The sequence below is a fragment of the Erythrolamprus reginae genome, chromosome 3 (assembly GCF_031021105.1).
Source record: "Erythrolamprus reginae isolate rEryReg1 chromosome 3, rEryReg1.hap1, whole genome shotgun sequence".
Taxonomy (NCBI): Eukaryota; Metazoa; Chordata; class Lepidosauria; order Squamata; family Dipsadidae; genus Erythrolamprus; species Erythrolamprus reginae.
The window spans coordinates 176,661,838-176,680,718 of record NC_091952.1 but is presented as its reverse complement, the minus strand read 5'-3'; the positions used below and the strand labels follow the sequence as shown (position 1 = coordinate 176,680,718).

General features: G+C 38.1%; 1 protein-coding gene and 1 pseudogene across 1 annotated transcript; one reads left to right on the top strand and one right to left on the bottom strand.

The window, feature by feature from the left end:
* Positions 1-584: 584 nt before the first annotated feature.
* LOC139165453 (uncharacterized) lies at positions 585-18,281 on the top strand. Its single transcript, XM_070748627.1, has 5 exons — positions 585-703; positions 2,437-2,655; positions 5,422-5,674; positions 15,683-15,846; positions 18,245-18,281. Exons 1-5 carry the CDS (start codon positions 585-587, stop codon positions 18,279-18,281), a joined length of 792 nt encoding a protein of 263 aa, XP_070604728.1.
* LOC139163444 (large ribosomal subunit protein eL33-like) lies at positions 13,470-15,672 on the bottom strand (annotated as a pseudogene).
* Positions 18,282-18,881: the final 600 nt, after the last annotated feature.

Genomic DNA, 18,881 nt, shown 5'->3' with positions numbered 1-18,881 from the left:
TTATATCTAAAGTTTCACATTCATACCATTACTGTAACATGAGGGGGGGGGGAATGGTGCATTACCTTCTGGGCAACCCTCAATCTATGGCATCTATGGCATCTATCTATCTATCTATCTATCTATCTATCTATCTATCTATCTATCTATCTATCTATCCATCCATCCATCCATCCATCCATCCATCCATCCATCCATCCATCCATCTATCTATCTATCTATCTATCTATCTATCTATCATCATCTACATATTTACCTACCTACCTATTATCCATCCATCCATCCTTCCATCCATCCATCCATCCATCCATCCATCCATCCATCCATCCATCCATCCATCCATCCATCTATCTATCTATCTATCTATCTATCTATCTATCTATCTTTCTACCGTATCCATCCATGTATACATGTGTAGTATTGCTCTCTCTGCCCCTCCCACTCTCTGTTGCTTATATTTCTAAAATATTTGTTTATTAATAGGATGCTTGGAGTGTTACACATATCCACATCCACACCCACACATATATTCTAGGGGAAAGAGGATATATAATGACACATAGATATGAAACCAGATAGCTAACATGGGAAGACACTGGAGAGATCCAAATAATACAAGAAAGAAATTGAAGCTTCATGAAGGATTAGAAAAAAATATTATATTTTTTGAAATCAAGGAATTAAGTGAAGGAGAAGATATCTGGTAAGAAAGGTAGACCAGATCAAAAAGATTAATGGAATGTCCATAGAAAAGCAACAATTTATTACTGTAAATCGGTTAAGATGGCAAATATTTGTTCGTACAGTCCCTGGAAGCTAAGCTTGATTCACTGGTGTCTATGTAATTGTCAGCTTTGTGAGGTAGTTAGACAAGAGGCACACCCAGAAATACTAGCTTTAAATTTATTGTTTTTTATTTTTATTTTTTAAAATTTTATTTATTCTTTGCCCAATATACAATACATATGGAAGAGAATAGACATTAAGTAATATATATATAGATAGTAAGTAAAAAGAAGAGAGTAGATGAGAGGGAGAGAATATATGTGGTATATGAGAAAAGGAAAGGTAATTGGACAGGGGACGTTAGGCACATCAGTGCACTTATGTATGCCCCTTACTGGCCTCTTAGGAACCTGGAGAGGTCAATTGTAGAGAGTCTAAGGGAGAAATGTTGGGGGTTGGGAGTTGACACTATTGAGTCCAGTAATGAGTTCCACGCTTCGACAACTCGATTGTTAAAGTCATATTTTTTACAGTCAAGTTTGGAGCGGTTAATATTAAGTTTGAATCTGTTGCGTGCTCTTGTGTTGTTGCGGTTGAAGCTGAAGTAGTCGTTGACTGGAAGGACGTTGCAGCATATGTACTGTTACATTAACAGAATCTTGCCAGTCTGAATGTACATTCCATCTCTCCCCTGCCCTTATAGTCCAAGAAACCAGGGAAGGTCTATTCTCAGACATTTGACACACATCCCAAACTTTCTGTGGACTCAGCTGCTGCTTGTCACTGTGTCTAGTCTACAGCTCTTCCTTCAGTCTGCCAAGGCCATTCCCACATACCATTACAGTAATTAACTAATTCTCATTGGCTGGTTTGCTTTTCTTCTTCCCATATTGCTCACCGAATTCTAGATGTACTGTGGGCTGATTCAGCTTTCAGGAGTGTCACTTAGACAAAGATCTTTACACTTCAAGATTGACTAGAGCTCAACATTCTTCTTTTGGGTTCTGCTAACTCCCCATTATACCTCTATTAAAATGTAATTACAACTGAACTGACACCTCAAACTACTCTTTGGTGATAGCAAAAATAGACTTGCATCCAGACAGCAATTAATATGCAAGCTCACCTTTATGGTGAGACTGAGCAGTAACTACTCTTTAGTGATAGCAATCTAAAATGTATATACAGACAGCAATAAATATTTATTTATTTACTTACTTACTTACTTACTTACTTACTTACTTACTTACTTACTTACTTACTTACTTACTTACTTACTTACTTACTTACTTACTTATTTAGTCCAATACATAATGAGGGTTTTAGTGGGTATATATCTATATACACATAGTAAAATACATGATGAAGGTTATAGAGGAGTTACTCATAGTAAAATATATCTAAGAAATAATAGAAAAGAAGATATAGTAATAGAACACATCAATGAAAGAATAGAAGAAGAGATATAGGAATAGAAGAAAGGAATAGGAGATATAGGAGAGCAATAGGACAGGGGACAGAAGGCACTCTAGTGCACTTGTACTCGCCCCTTACTGACCTCTTAGGAATCTGGATAGGTCAACCGTAGATAATTTTATTTGATCTATTTATATTTCAGATTTCTAAACCTTTATGGTGAAACCGTTCAGTAATCCATTCTAAATTATGCACTTTGCATCATCTTTCATTGTATCATTTCTCTTGTTACAGCTGTCACCCTGCTATCAATGTAAAAGTATCCACAAGACTTACCAAGCATTTCTACTTCGGAGCATATGACGCCTTTTTTGAACTTGGAAGAGGACAATGGTATTCCTGGGATTTCTGGTCCAGTGTGCTGCTAATCTCTTTCCTTTGGTTTATCCGTCTATATCTGCATTATTTTAGTCAATGGGTCTTACTCCACGTTTTCGCAGTTCCTGTCACAAAGTAAGCATGGATCATGGCTCTGTAGTTGTAAAGTATTTATTATTATTATTATTATTATTATTATTATTATTATTATTATTATCATTATCATCATTATCATCATTATCATCATTATCATCATTATCATCATTATCATCATTATCATCATTATCATCATTATCATCATTATCATCATTATCATTATTATTATTATTATTATTATTATTATTATTATTAATTAGATTTGTATGCAGCCCCTCTCCGAAGACTCGGGGCGGCTCACAACAGTAATAAAAAACAGTATAATAATGAAACAAATCTAATAATAAAATTACATAAAAAACCCCAACAATTTAAAAACCATACAACACATACATACCAAACATAAAATATAAGAAAGCCTGGGGGAGATGTCTTAGTTCCCCCATTTATGAAGTCTAAGAAGAAGATGTACATATCATTTGAACCAGGGGTGGGTTCCACTTAACTTCACCACCGGTCCTCATTGCAATGTTTCATGTGCACACACGAGCAAGTGCGCATCCCCTCATGCAATTTTAGTTCCGCACATGCTCAGTAGCAGGATTCAGCCTGAAACACAGCTGAGGAGCTGATCAGCTGTGCTTTGGGGGAAGAAATAAAGGTCAGTATTAACCTGGGGGGTGGGCAGCAGCAGAAGAGGAGAAGCCATCCAAAAATGGGAAAATTCACCAAAAATTCCCCAGAAAAGATGGTTGCGCCCAGTGATGGGCAGCAGCTGGAATTGCCAGAACTGCCATTCATGTAGGCTCACTCCAATGCCATTGGGCATGCACGTGTCATGTACACGCAACTGGAGCGATTCCGGTAAAAAATTACCACTTTTTTTGCTTCCGCAAGCAAAAAACTTGTTTTTGCTTATTTCTGGGTTCCGGGTCCCTGGAAATCTCACATGCGCATGGGCAGATGTGGGGGCATGCTCCTGGCCTGTTCCAGTAGGGCCGGGAATATTAGATTAGATTAGATTAGATTTATTGGATTTATATGCCGCCCCCTCCGCAGACTCGGGGCGGCTCACAACAATGGTGAAGAACAATACATAGTAACAAATCTAATATTTTAAAATCTAGGTTACAGTTTTAGATTAAAAGTCCAAAAAAGAAACCCCAATATATAAAAAACAACACACAATCGAATCATACACAAAAACTACATGGGCAAGGGGGAGATGTTTCAATTCCCCCATGCCTGATGGCAGAGGTGGGTTTTTAGAAGTTTATGAAAGGCAAGGAGGGTGGGGGCAATCCTGATCTCTGGGGGGAGCTGGTTCCAGAGGGTTGGAGCCACCACAGAGAAGGCTCTTCCCCTGGGTCCCACCAGATGACATTGTTTAGTCGACGGGACCCGGAGAAGGCCAACTCTGTGGGACCTAACCGGTCACTGGGATTCGTGTGGCAGAAGGCGGTCTCGCAGGTATCCTGGTCCGATGCCATGAAGGGCTTTATAGGTCATAACCAACACTTTGAATTGTGACCGGAAACTGATCGGCAGCCAATGCAGACTGCGGAGTGTTGGAGTAACATGGGCATATTTAGGGAAGCCCATGATTGCTCTCGCAGCTGCATTTTGCACGATCTGAAGTTTCCGAACACTCTTCAAAGGTAGCCCCATGTAGAGAGCGTTGCAGTTAGCCCACCCCTGGTTGCGCCTTTTGGATCAACACTGACCAAACCTTATCCATGATGCCATCATCACATCACCAGCGGGTTGCTAATGGTTCGGGTGATCTTGTCCAAACTGTGGGGGAACCCACCCCTGATTTGAATCAATTTAAGAGTATAGGTCAAGCGATTCACTACGTTGGCTTCCATATCACTTACTGGTATAGTCAGGGTTGAGATGTGATGTGGAACCTCTGGAAGACACAGTTATGATGCTTTGTGATTACAAATGTAAATTGTAGTCTGGAGGACAGAAGGAAAAGGGGGGACATGATCGAAACATTTAAATATGTTAAAGGGATAAATAAGGTTCAGGAGGGAAGTGTTTTTAATAGGAAAGTGAACAAAAGAACAAGGGTTAGCTGGGGAAAGATCAAAAGCAACATGAGAAAATATTATTTTACTGAAAGAGTAGTAGATCCTTGGAGCAAACTTCCAGCAGACGTGGTTGGTAAATCCACAGTAACTGAATTTAAACATGCCTGGGATAAACATATATCCATCCTAAGATAAAATACAGGAAATAGTATAAGGGCAGACTAGATGGACCATGAGGTCTTTTTCTGCCGTCAGTCTTCTATGTTTCTATGTTTCTAAATGAGTAAACAACATTCTTTTCAGACTACAAAAGAGGTGATTTGAAATTATCTGGATAACTTTAAAGTTATAAACTTCTGAAATTGTTCGGTTTTTCAAAAAGCATTTCATTTGCAATTTTATCGTTTCTATCATTTTATAAGGCCAAAGCTTCCATGAACAAAGGGATTTATTAGCATGAAAGGATTTTTTTAAAAAACAAAACCACATCTTTTTTTTATTATACTGCATCTTTATTTTTGAAAGTTGAGTAGATGTGACTTTTATTGTATTACTCCCTTTTCTATGTTTTGTGATTTGAACTTTAAATTCACCATTTGTGCATAAGTATGCACATGCAAATACAAATCATAATAATTAAATTCTAGTAAAGTTCTAGTGGGAACATCTTTGCATGTTTAATGCATAAAAGAAATCACGGAAGAAATTGGTTTAGTATGCTCTAACAAGGATAATCATCTTGAATCTTTGCCCTATCTCTTTTATTCAGATTCCAATTCTACCTTTATACTGTGGACCTGTGCTACCAGAATTCTTTGGTACGTGCTAGCGAAGAGACAGCTATGGTTATGGTGGGACCTTTGACCTTGAACACAGTGATGCTTCTTTTGATTCTGATGAGATGGAGCTGTCAACTGTTGTTTGACTCCTTCCCTTTTTACTTGTCAAAGCTGATCATGACTTGGGGATTCTGGACAGTATTAGACCCTTTGGCAGTGTTTGTGGTGGATGCATTCCTGGGGGTAAGTCACTTAAAATAACTTCAGTATGGAAGTTTGTTTTATTCAATGAGTCACCAAATAATATGAAATCCTACCTCTGCTGACAGCAGGCCAAGTAAAAATAATTAAATAAATTGGTAGTGATTCATTATACTCAATGGATATAAAGTGAATACATATAAAACCGATATTTTAATGAAGCATGCAAATGATTGTAGCAGTCTCAGAAGCAATGCAATAGTTTAGGGCAGAGGTCTCCAACCTTGGCAACTTGATGAGGTGTGGACTTCAACTCCCAGAATTCCTTAGCCAGCCAGCTGAGGAATTCTGGGAGTTGAAGTCCACACCTCATAAAGTTGCCAAGGTTGGAAACCTCTGGTTTAGGGAACCAAATTGTATTTTTAAGGAAATCTTTCTCTTTCCAATCAAAGCCTAAGATATGTGGATAACATATTGAATTATGTTTATTATGCTGGATTTTATCTTTAGTATTTCATCCAGCAATATATTGTTGATTGTATTAAGGTTCTAAAAGACTAGCCAGTCATCATTGATAGCTTTTCCCCCTCTAACCATGTTTCCTAGGATAAAAACTGAGCCAAATTGACTCATTACCTGAATACTTTTCTACCACATAATCAATGCCTTGAAGTAAAAGCAGTTCAAGGAAAATAGATTGAGGAAAGGATGTTTTGGTTCCTATCAAACTTGGACCTTAATTGTCAATTGGACTTCTTTTACTCTAATAGTTAATTGGAGGAAAATTCCCCCATGAGATAAGATTGGCTTGTGATTCAAGTAAACAAGCAAACTTTACATTGTTAGCTGCAAGTTCAGCTAAATTTTGAGGATATTTTGCTATCCAAAGATACACTGGAATATTTAGGAAATAAATTTGCCTTATAATTATTCATGTTAGATTCTTTGTTCTTCCTTGTCTTTCGATCTTAATACATTAGTACAATATTTTCAATTTTTAAGTGTGGAAATGACGCATATTTTGTTTAGATATTGGCACACAAGGAATGCTTGATAAATGTTTTCTATTCTTTTTAGGAAAGAGCGTATTCATGGATACTGGATTAATTTATTCATAAATTACATTTCAGGTGCATCACCTGAAATTTAAAAAAAACCAGGTAGAGAATGGCACTCGGGGCTTTCTGGATACAGTTGAACTATAGCTATTATTTGTGTAACCAAAATGATTAGAAGTAAGAGATGCTGGAAATTCTACTTTGTTAAATCCAATGGTTAAATCTTAATTTTATTCACTTGCTCCTTATCTCCTTAGTGTGCATTTAATGTATCCAATAAAGTTTGTATTTTATGTTGCTTGTGACTAGGCTGATTACCAGGGTAGACTCAAGTTATTGTCCCAAAAGTGATGTATCCACAAACACAGATAGACCTGTTGCACGAAAGGCCAGAGATGCTGAGATTAATCCTCAATTTCTTTGTGTCCTACTTTATGGATCCTATAGAACTTTGCTCTCATGCTAGAGTATATGCAACAAGATACAACGATTTTGCATCAGATATTACTTGAGTCTAGAGTGTTGTAAGTTCAATCTTATCAGGTTCTGAATAAGTGCCAAGTATGTTGCTAGGGATGCAGCCAAGGAAACCTATTATCAATTCCCGAAACACTTTTTTTGCTCTTTTTTAGGCTAACTGGAAACCCCCAGCTAAATTTTCCTTTTAGCAAATTATAGCAATAAAACCACAGAGAAGCAAAATTGCAGCTAAATGTTTTGCTTAACGTTAGTTTGGGTGTAATTTCATTCAACAAAATAATAGTAAATGTTTTATGGGAAACAATTACCCCTTCTTAAACGAACATTGTTTCAAAAGATAAATGCAAACAATAACTTACCAACATGCAACTGTTAACTTATTGGTTGGCAAATTAGGAGATGATTAGGCAAAAAGTGGTGAATAAAGAGGAGAAAACCAGGAATATATCAGCAAAGAGATCCTTTCAGAAACATTTCAAGTCCTTGATCATGATCCCTAGGCTTCAAGTAAACATCTTTTGAAATCAAGTCTTCTGATGTTGCTCATCCACAATGGTTGACTCCGTCTTAGAATTGGTCTAAGAAAGTTACATAACTAGTTCTTAGGTGTAGCTCTCCAGACATCTGCATATCCCTCAAACCCATCTAATATATTTCTCATTTCTTTCTTTCACATATACAGTATGTGTTCAGCCATTATCAAGATATTTTGAATTCATGTTACCCCATATCTTGGGCTCCCTCACAAAATAACAAAATGCAGCAAAGGACAAAATTATAAGTCAACAAAGACCAGACCTATGCAAGGGTGAAATGCCTATCAGTTTGCTCGTGCCTATTGGTCATTGGAGAGCCAGTCGCAAAGGGAACGTGACGCTTTACCCACCCTGCTGGATGCCACCATTTGGGTTCTTTTACCCTCTGAGCATGCACAGAATTCTTTTTGCATGCGTAGAGGCTAAAAGAACCCAAATGGCAGCATTTGGGAGGGTGGGCAGAGCCTTGCACTCTCTTCGCGACCGGCTCTCCAGTGACCAATAGGCATGAGTGAACCAGGAGCCTTTCACTCCTGGACCGATGTGAATGTAAGTTAAGGAAAGTATAAATCAGTCAGTCTACATACTTTCACAGGATTTGCTCCGGAAGCGGAGTAAAGACGCTGAGACATATTGTGGATTAAATAAAGAGTCATTTTATTAAATTAGCATAAATTTAAATAATGTAACTTTAAATACGTAAATTTAAATATTTAAATTCAACTATAACTAAGGACCTGCAGAGGCCAAAAACTAACAGGGTGGAAATTCCTGCCAGAAACTTCCTTGGCAACATGGGCAAAAACTCCTTGCTGAACCAGATGAAGGTAGCCACCTTCACCTGGATCCAAGCCATGCCCCTTTGTCATGTGGGAGGAGCTCACCCTCCAATCCCCCAAAGGAAATTGGATCCGGTGATTCCCATGGACATCCTCTCTCCAATCCCCGACGTTGTTCTAACCTCTAATTCCTGGAGACAGGCAGTCCATCACCCTTTAAAAGGATGCCCAAAGGAGCATGCGCAGTCACTCCTACTGCCCATTTCCGCCCCTAACCTGCCAAACCCCAGTGACCAAAGGGAGGCCTAGTCTGAAATCTACATGCGCCGCACCCCCTAACCAATCCATTCGTACAGTCAGTGTGGAATAGGCGAAAAAACGGCCGCCTCTAAAGGGGAGGCCGCAAAAAATTCCTATTCTGCCCCAAAGCGACCTCCTAAGGACACACTGTTGATAGCGGAGGGTGGGCGGGTGTTCTCTTCTCGGGGCAGCCAGGCAAGGAGGAGGTCCTGTTCGGATCGCCCTTAAATAGGGTGATCAAGGACCTCCCCTTGCTCCGTGGGGCCGCCAGCAGCGTCCCCCTGCTCCGGGGGCAATTTCGGCTGGCAGTTTATGCCGCCGGTCGGGCATTTCTATCAAATCTAATGGCAACATCTGGTGAGCTACAGATCCACCATTTTTGTGGGGTGTTAATATTTAAATCTGAGTTAGCAAAATTATTTGCAATGGTTTTGGAAGGAAGAGAAGAAACAGGAGAAGACCAGTCTTAGAAGGTGGTTATTTATTTGCTTTATTTTTAAAGTAGAATTGGTAACGGGCTTATATGTGAGGGCAATAAGATATTCAAGTTCACAGAGACTGCTAAAGGATGTCTGTTGTTCTCTTATTTGTCCAGGCTTTTGTATTACTTTTCCATTCAGTTCTAGGGTTACTCCCTCTATGAATTGCCTTGTATCTCTTCCGGAGTACTTGGGCATTGTAAACCACAGTAGAGCTGAAGACTCTTAATTCCTGGAAGATAAATTTATTACCAGATTTTTGAACTGCTAAGAATTGCACATGGTGATCATAGAAACTATTACATTTCACTGAGAATTTTTCAGATTAATTTGAACAAATGATAGCTAAACTTTTTTTTTCCAGCAAAGAATTTTTTTTATTTCTCTCTCCAATCACAATACAATTTAAAAAAAATACCAACAACATCAGGTTGCTTTACAATAGATCAATTTTACAAATTATAGCTAAACATTTTTTAAATTGTGGTTGATGTCAGGAGATCAACTTTGCCTTACAGATACTATAATGAGTCTTTGTTATATTAACATGGCACCGGACCAGGTTATCTCCGAGACCGCCTTCTGCCGCACGAATCCCAGCGACCGGTTAGGTCCCACAGAGTTGGTCTCCTCCGGGTCCCGTCAACTAAACAATGTAATTTGGCGGGACCCAGAGGAAGAGCCTTCTCTGTGGTGGCTCCGACCCTCTAGAGTCAGCTCCCTCCAGAGATTAGAACTGCCCCCACCCTCCTTGCCTTTCGTAAACTCCTTAAAACCCACCTTTGTCGTCAAGTGTGGGGGAACTGAAACACCTCCCCCTGCCTATGTAGTTTTCTGTGTATGATATGACTGTATGTATGTTTTTATATATTGGGGTTTCTTGTTTTTTAGACTTTTTAAATGTATTATTGTTATTTTAGATTCTAACTATTAGATTTGTCATTGTATTTTTTTCATTGCTGTGAGCCGCCCCGAGTCTACGGAGAGGGGCGGCATACAAATCTAATAAATAATAATAATAATAATAATAATAATAATAATAGTAATAATAATAATAATAATAATAATATGAAAGATCGGTGAATATGTTTCAAAGATCTAGGATTTGAATGTCCCAAACCACTTCTCATTTGATTAATTGGAAAAGTTCTGAATAAAACATTTTGCTGTCTTGTGACAAACTTGCCAATATTCTCCATCAGAAATTATTCTCACAAGGAACACATTTCACTGAATACCACGCAAAAAAGACATATTCTATTTCAAAATGAAACTGAATCCTTTACATGTGTTTTCCATATTTGTATTAGCAATTTTGTTTCCCGCCTTTGGCATTCTTTGAGCTGCTATTTTAGATTACTTGCCAATCAATTTATTTTAGATCAAGCATTTTAAAAGTATTATGTTGTGGTAATATGACATGAACTATTCTAATGATCTAATATCTTTTAAATTTTAAGTGGACTTAGTGCTTATGAAAGCAGACAGAGTGATAGTCTTGGAAAATAGGGCCCCCTCTGGACTCACTCTCATTTTTTATTATTAAAGGAAATGATATAGCTCACCTGACAGTGTATTTTAGAAAAGAAACAGTGAAGTTTTGCCCTGTAAATATTTGAAATCTTAGTGGATCATAAATAACCATAGGTTTATTCATTTTTGATTGCTTTATTTAATACAGACTGCTTTGACAATATTAACAACCATTTGATTTTGATCCTTGGATGTCTTACAAAGCTGTCACCTCCAAGTTTGATATTGCACATTTTATTTGTTGCCTGGAGTATTTGGTATTTGCTTACATTCAATGTTGGTTGATTATGATAATAATAAACCTATAAGATTAGGTGCCAACTTTTAAAATATATATATATATCTATCACGACTATCCGTGAATCCAAAGAAAGATGAGATCAGACTGAAAGCTAAGAAGAATCTGAAATCTGAGCCTGACAATTCTCTTCTTCCCTGACAAGCTTTCTAATGGGAACTTAGAAAGATTTAGTGGTAGGGAAAAGTAGAGAATGAAAGTGCCTCAATAGGTTTGCATTTTCATTGGGAGAGTTGCAATAGTTACTTGTGATTGTCTAACCTCCATTTTGCTGGAGGCATCCTTGCTTCCCATTTAGTCTTGGAATGACTATATATCACTGGAAGTGAAGTTTCAAGAATAATCTCTTTTCGCATGTGGACATAGGAGCACCAGAGAGAATCATGTATCAAAGCACTGGATATGATCAAACAATTAGATTTATTTAAAAACTTAGAAACATAGAAACGTAGAAACATAGAAGACTGACGGCAGAAAAAGACCTCATGGTCCATCTAGTCTGCCCTTATACTATTTCCTGTATTTTATCTTACAATGGATATATGTTTATCCCAGGCATGTTTAAATTCAGTTACGTGGATTTACCAACCACGTCTGCTGGAAGTTTGTTCCAAGGATGTACTACTCTTTCAGTGAAATAATATTTTCTCACGTTGCTTTTGATCTTTCCCCCAATTAACTTCAGATTGTGTCCTTTTGTTCTTGTGTTCACTTTCCTATTAAAAACACTTCCCCCCTGAACCGTATTTAACCCTTTGACATATTTAAATGTTTCGATCATGTCCCCCCTTTTCCTTCTGTCCTCCAGACTATACAGATTGAGTTCATTAAGTCTTTCCTGATAGGTTTTATGCTTAAGACCTTCCACCATTCTTGTAGCCCGTCTTTGGACCTGTTCAATTTGGTCATTCGTTACATTAGACTTGGTTGGAATTGCTATTTTTGCATCTGTAAAGTCTTTCTGTTTGATTAAATTAAGGTTTAATGTATTAGGTAAACCCAGAAAATGGGTTGGTTCCAGGGGTGGGTTCTTGTTTCTCCCGCTGCTGGTTCACTTAGGGGCATGCCACATGGGCATGCCTGCACGCACAGTTCTTTTATAAAGAAGATAAAAAAACAATATGGTGGCACCCATGGCTGGGAACACCGGCTCAGGAGTGTGGCAGGCCTGGCTCGCTGCCGGTTCTAGTGACCAGGCCACCAAGTTATTACTGGTTCTTTAGACCTGGTCTGAACCAGGAGGAAGTTGGTTTGATAACCAGGTTAAATGGAGTCACTAAAAAGCTTACTCTTTCACGATAATGCGAAGATCCAATTAGTAATGATTCAATGAAATATTATAACATTGTCAGTTTTTTCTTCATTACTAATATACTTCGCTTTGTTTTCTTTTAAATATAAAGTGTGACATAACCCTCATACGCCTGTTACTGATAACAAGTTTGTAGGAAAACTCTGAAGCAATTCCACTTTGTTTCCTGTTTTAAAAATATAAGACTGAAGTTTGTATTTGAGATTTTCTTTGCATAATTAAATAAAGTTTAAATTAAAGCAAGAGAATGCTGTTTAAATTCTAGAACTTTTAACCCATCAATATGAATCTACTGCTCTGAATAGAAACACAACTGATTGCTATAGTTTAGGCATGGGATTGATCTGAACATATAGTTCTGGGGTTAAATATACTTGTTATGGTTTCTAATTTGTAAGGAAGTTTTCTTCAGTGACCTAATCCTATAATAGCTTCTCCCCCTCCCTTATACCACATTTCTTTAAACTTCGCCCTTGGAAATTTCTCGTTACTGTAAATAAGTGACGTCCTCCATTTCTTCTCACATCTTTACTCGAAACCTTGGATTCTGTTGCTTATTTAAGGATTCATAGCTGGACACGAGATTCTTTTTAGCTTCAACTCGTATTCTTTAAAATCAACTTTCAAAAAATAATTTTCATAAGCTGGACAGCTTACTTATTTTATTATCTTTCTTTTTTTTAAAAGAAAAAATAACATTTAAATATGTTAAAGGGTTAAATAAGGTTCAGGAGGGAAGTGTTTTTAATAGGAAAGTGAACACAAGAACAAGGGGACACAATCTGAAGTTAGTTGGGGGAAAGATCAAAAGCAACGTGAGCAAATATTATTTTACTGAAAGAGTAGTAGATCCTTGGAACAAACTTCCAGCAGACGTGGTTGGTAAATCCACAGTAACTGAATTTAAACATGCCTGGGATAAACATATATCCATTGTAAGATAAAATACAGGAAATAGTATAAGGGCAGACTAGATGGACCATGAGGTCTTTTTCTGCCGCCAGTCTTCTATGTTTCTATGTTTCTATGAAATATACTTTCAATTTTATTTGCAGTGTACATTTAGACTTTGGATGGATACAGTATCACTCTGATCCGGTGACCAATGGCTTTGGCGGGCAGGTTGGAGTGGAATTTGGCTTGCACTATGCCGCTGTTTCCGTGGGCACAGGTCACCTTTCCCCAGATGAGTCTGGTCCTATTGGGAGTCACTACGTTGTTTTTGGCCTTATAGATATAGGTACATTTTTTGTCCAAGTAGAAATTTGGTCTTTTTGCCGGAAGAAATGCCTTCCATTTTCAGCAGGGCAGTGTGCTCTCTCTAGTTTCATAGGCCTCGTTTGTAGCCAGCAAAAGTGGCTTTGCACCAAAACCTGCCCGTCAACCTGCCTCAGAAGTCCTCCACAAGCAGTGGCCCAAAATGGCGGCAGCGAGAAAGAAAAGCTACTTATATTTTATTATCTCTCAGCTGTGCTGCTGAGGCTCCCACCTCTGGTCCTTCAAATATTAGAAGCCACAATCACCCACACAAATACATTGTAGCAAAGATAGATCCCCTTCCCATCCTGTTTGTATCAGTGGCATCATTTAAGGTACTTCTGGTTTCAGAGGATTAGCCAGTGACATTGCAGTAGCTGTTGCCCAGGAGATGCCCATGGGGGCTCCTTCCATGTCCCCATCAAGGAGATGGAGCTAATGACAGAAGCTCATGCAGCCAAGCAGCAGCATTAGGTCTCAAATGTGGGCTTGCTAACCTCCAACTTAGTACCCTAAGCAGGAGACAGATTTCTGATTGACTTACATTTTAATATCACTCAAATATTGACAGAATATAAAGCTTTATATATGCACAAATAAAGACTTTTTTAAAAACAACAGTTTCATTGTGAAGACAATCCTACCAATTGTTGTTCCCCCACTTCCATGTCCCCTCTAGGTAAAAGGATAAAAGGAAAAGTGGGCTCTAATTTAATGAAATAAATCTGGCCGGGTGTTGTGGTTAGCTCTGGCCCAGCTCCTGACCCAAGGAATGTGCAGATGGATGTGGGGGAGACATCCACATGCCGCAGGCCTGTTTTGCTCCCGATGGAATCTGCTGATGAAGCTTCCTCTGACCAAGGCAGCATGAGGGACAGAGAAGAGGGGAGTTTGGCAGACAGCCCAGGAGGAAATCAATCATCTGTATCATTTTTGGATTCTGAACAAGAATTGATGATGCATCCACGCATGCGTGGAGTGATGCATAGGAGACAACAACTAAAGGATTATTACAAGAGAAAATGAGGCCACCTGTGGTTGGGTGGGGCTCCAGTAATTAGGGCTGCTGCTATAAATAGCAGCGTGTGGGTTTGGCCGTTGTGAAAGAGTATCTGATTGCAGTTCTTCAGGAATCGTGTGTTGCTGTTTTCTGGACTTTGTTGATTTTTTCATGCCTTTGAAACCAAAGCAGAGCAGCGTGTGTCTGTGTGTGTCTCACTTTGTTGGAAGAAGAAGGGGTGTGAAGTTTCTTCACAGTTGCTAGCTAAGTACTTAATGACTGAGGGAAATTGTTCAGAGTACCCCGTTGTTTTGGGATGAGTGCTCTTTGCAATACAAAAAGAGTGCTTAGTTTATTTTGAATTTTGTGATAAAGAACATTGTTTTGAATTTTCAAACGTGTGTGTGTGTCTGCAATTTGTACCCTTGAATTTTCGGGAGGCTCCTTCCAGAGAGCCCGGCAGAACACCGGGTATGAAAAATAATTGTATTATGTCTTGAGTCCTGAACCTAAAATATGCCTGGTGTTCCCAAGATGAAAACACAGCTGGGTTGTACAGAGAAAAATACAGCATTTTATCCACCGAATCAAATTGTCCCTACAATTAGCTTCCATTACAGTGTTGGGAGTACTTAAGATTAAATTGCACTAAAGTCAATGAGATTGGAACCTATTTTAAAATAAAGTGCAGAGGTTTGTGCTGCAAAAAAAGACATTTCAAGTGCAGATAGACATCGGAGAAATCTGTTTCATCCCCATGATGCTTAAATAACTGACCACAATTGTGTTTTCATCATACAACATCAGGACTGTACTGGTTTAAAGAATAGTAAATAAAAAAAATAGAGGAATGTAAAAAGGTGAAAAAAATACCTATCAAGGAGCCATCAAGAAGTCCTTAATGGACCCTTATTGGTGGAGCTACAACAAGCACTGGTATAGCAATACTTTGCAAACCTTTGGTACTATTTCTCACCCTTGCTGTTTTCTTACCCCGATCCTTTTCATTTAATTTCAGCGACTTCATTACACTCCTGATAATCCCACTGCAGACTGTGCCAAGCTTTATTGGCTTTTTCTAAGAACTGAGCAGACTGGAATTCCTGGAGCATTGATCACCGTGTTGCTTTATGCCGTCCTGTTTTTATTTTCATCTGCAACACTGCATCTGTATTGGCTCAGGTAAGTCCTGTATCTCCCATAGGAAGCCTGTAGAAAAAAAACACAGGTAGTCCTTGATTGACGACCATAATGGAGCACCAAATTTCTGTTGCTAAGTGAGACATTTCTTAAGTGGGTTTTGCCCCATTTCATGACTTTTCTTGCCCCAGTTATTAAGTGTTAAGTAAATCACTGCAGTTGTTAAGTTAGTAGCACAGGGATGAAGTGAATCTGACTTCCCCATTGACACTGAAGGTTACAAAAGTGATCACACGGCCCCAGGGAATACATTCATCATGAGTATGAATCAGTTGCCCAATTCTGTATTTTGATTACCTGTATTTTTCAGACTGTAAGATGCACCTTAGTTTATTTTTACATGAAGACCTCCCTTGGAAGGAGCTGGGGAATCCCTCCCATGAAGAGATTTTGGGGGCGGAGCTTTGACGTCACTGGCAGGTTGCTAAGGACGCCAAGGTGATCACTTCCTGGATTCCATGGAATCCAGGAAGTGATCATCTTGGTATCCTTAGCAACCTGCCAGTGACGTCAAAGCTCCAAACGCCGAACACGACCCCGAACTTTGCCCGAAGTTTCAAAAAATTTCAGGTTCGTGTTCGGCATACCAAACACTGCAAAATTCGGTACGGACCCGAATTGTGCAAGTTTGGTTCACCCATCACTAGTCATATATTGAAAGTAAGGCTAATAAGATGTCCCAAAGGTGCTTTTTCAAGAGGCAACTGGGCTTTCTTGTTTTTCTTTGAAGATGTTTCGCTTCTCATCCGAGAAGCTTCTGGTTCCTGTAATCTGCAATTTTTCCTCTGGAAATCCATTTCTACTCCCACTCCATTTAAAGAGTGTTTTAGCTATCCCAAATTTGATAGCTAAATGTCTGTACAGTCATCCAGGCCATGATTGTCCCAAAGGTGCTCTTTGAAGAGGCAACTGGACTTTTTATATATTTATTATTAGATTCGTCCCATTGCTATACTGTTTTTATTACTGTTGTGAGCTGCCCCGAATCTTCGGAAAGGGGCGGCATACAAATCTAATAAATTATTAAATTATTATTATTTCTTGTTTCTCTTTGAAGTTATTTCACTTCTCATCCACTAAGCTCTGACCAGATGATGGGGAATGGTAAGATTTATATTCCTTGCAGACAGGTGGCCATTTGCCATTTGCATAGAGACTCGTTGAAACCACTTGAAGGTTTGTCTGTGTCCTCAGGTTCACCTGAGTAGTGTGAAATGGTGTGAAACCTTCTTGGAACTGATGAAAGGACTGTGTTGTGGAGCTGTGCTTCACTGCTGAATTCAGGCAAAGTCAGTTATCTTTTGAAAAAGTACATTTGGGACAGCCACGACTTGGATGACTGAGAATCTCTACAGACTTTTAGCTATCAAATTTGGGATACCTAAAACACTCTTTCAATGGAGTGGGGTAGAAATGAATTTCCAGAAAAAAAATAATTGCAGATTACAGGAACTAGGAGCACTACTTAGGTGACATTGAGGACACAGATAAACCTCCAAGTGACTTGGATGACTGAGAATCTCCATAAAAAGATTGCTTTGAGGGTGGCAAATTTTGCACATTTGCTCTTAGCTTTGAGGAATACATGGGCAATCTAACAGCCTATCAAAGGATTTCAAATCATCCCCATTCCTGGAAGCATTATGCAAAGTACAGTATTGGCAGCCTAATTAATTCATTTTTTGTAGATGTTAATGTCTTCTTCATCACTGACTTCATAGTTTCATATGGTTTTATATGTTTTAGCTGCTGTCATTTATTACTTAAGAAAATTAATTTAAATTAAAATATTCGTAAGGCAGATTTTCAATCAGAATATTATGATCATCTTTATTGTCTAAGGAACAGGTGGAAGATCATCAACAATATCTTTTCCTTTTGAATCAATTTTCCCATAATGTTTTACAATAAAGAAAAGTGTATTTCATTGGACAATGTATCTTTCAAAATTCTTGCAACAGAACAATGAAACCAAGAATGCATAGCAAAACTGGTTACATTACAGCTTTCTAAGCATATTATGGCATGGAAAACTCAGAGCATAAATTATAATTATACCTGAATTTGAAAAAAAATAATCTTTTTTGTTATTGTGAACTGAACTGTCTATTGATAAATTTATTTCTGAGTGGCTACAGACACATCTAACTGTACACATATATTTAGGTTTAATGTGCACATAAGCATCTTTTCATGCATAAACTTTACATCTATTGCTCATTTACACTTCTATGCATATCACAGCCAAATGATTTTTTATAGATAAAATTAACTTGGGATGTACGCAATTCTTATTTTTGAAATGGCGAATCACCAGTTTAAAAACTTGATCTACCTCCATTATAGTTGATTATTTTCTGATTGATTCTTGGCTGTACAGGTTCCTCCCACAAGCCAGAATGAAGCTGACAGTTTAAGAGAATCAGTTGACAACTCCATACAATATTCAGTAGGAATGTGTCATACTGAATTAAGTCTGTATGGAATTCAGGGATAGAGAACCTGTGGCTTCTCAGGTACAAACAAATTATTATTTAACATCTCTAACTGGTGTGCCAACATTATGAGCTCTTAGGAGTTTTAGATCAACTATTTCTGAAGGTCAATAGGTTCACAATCTATACTCTACAGGCTGTTATATCAAGCTTAGCTTCTACGAATTAATCAACCATGAAAAGTTATTCTTGCAAATAAATGCAACAATAATAAATAAATAAATAAATAAATAAATAAACAGTAAGGAATAAAAGAGGTATGAAAAATATACTTTAGATTCAACATAAACTGATCAATCAATCAATCAATCAATCAATCAATCAATCAATCATGCATTACCAGCTAGTAAAAGCAAACTATTTAACCTACATTTTGGAAAAAGTATACAAATATAGTTATTGGCATAATTTATAAACTGGAACCATCTACTATTGATTTTGTATTCTTGTCTAGATCATTCTAGACCCTTGCTGTAGTTTTATGTTGGCGTTCTCCAAGAATTTTGTATGCCAAAGTCAAAG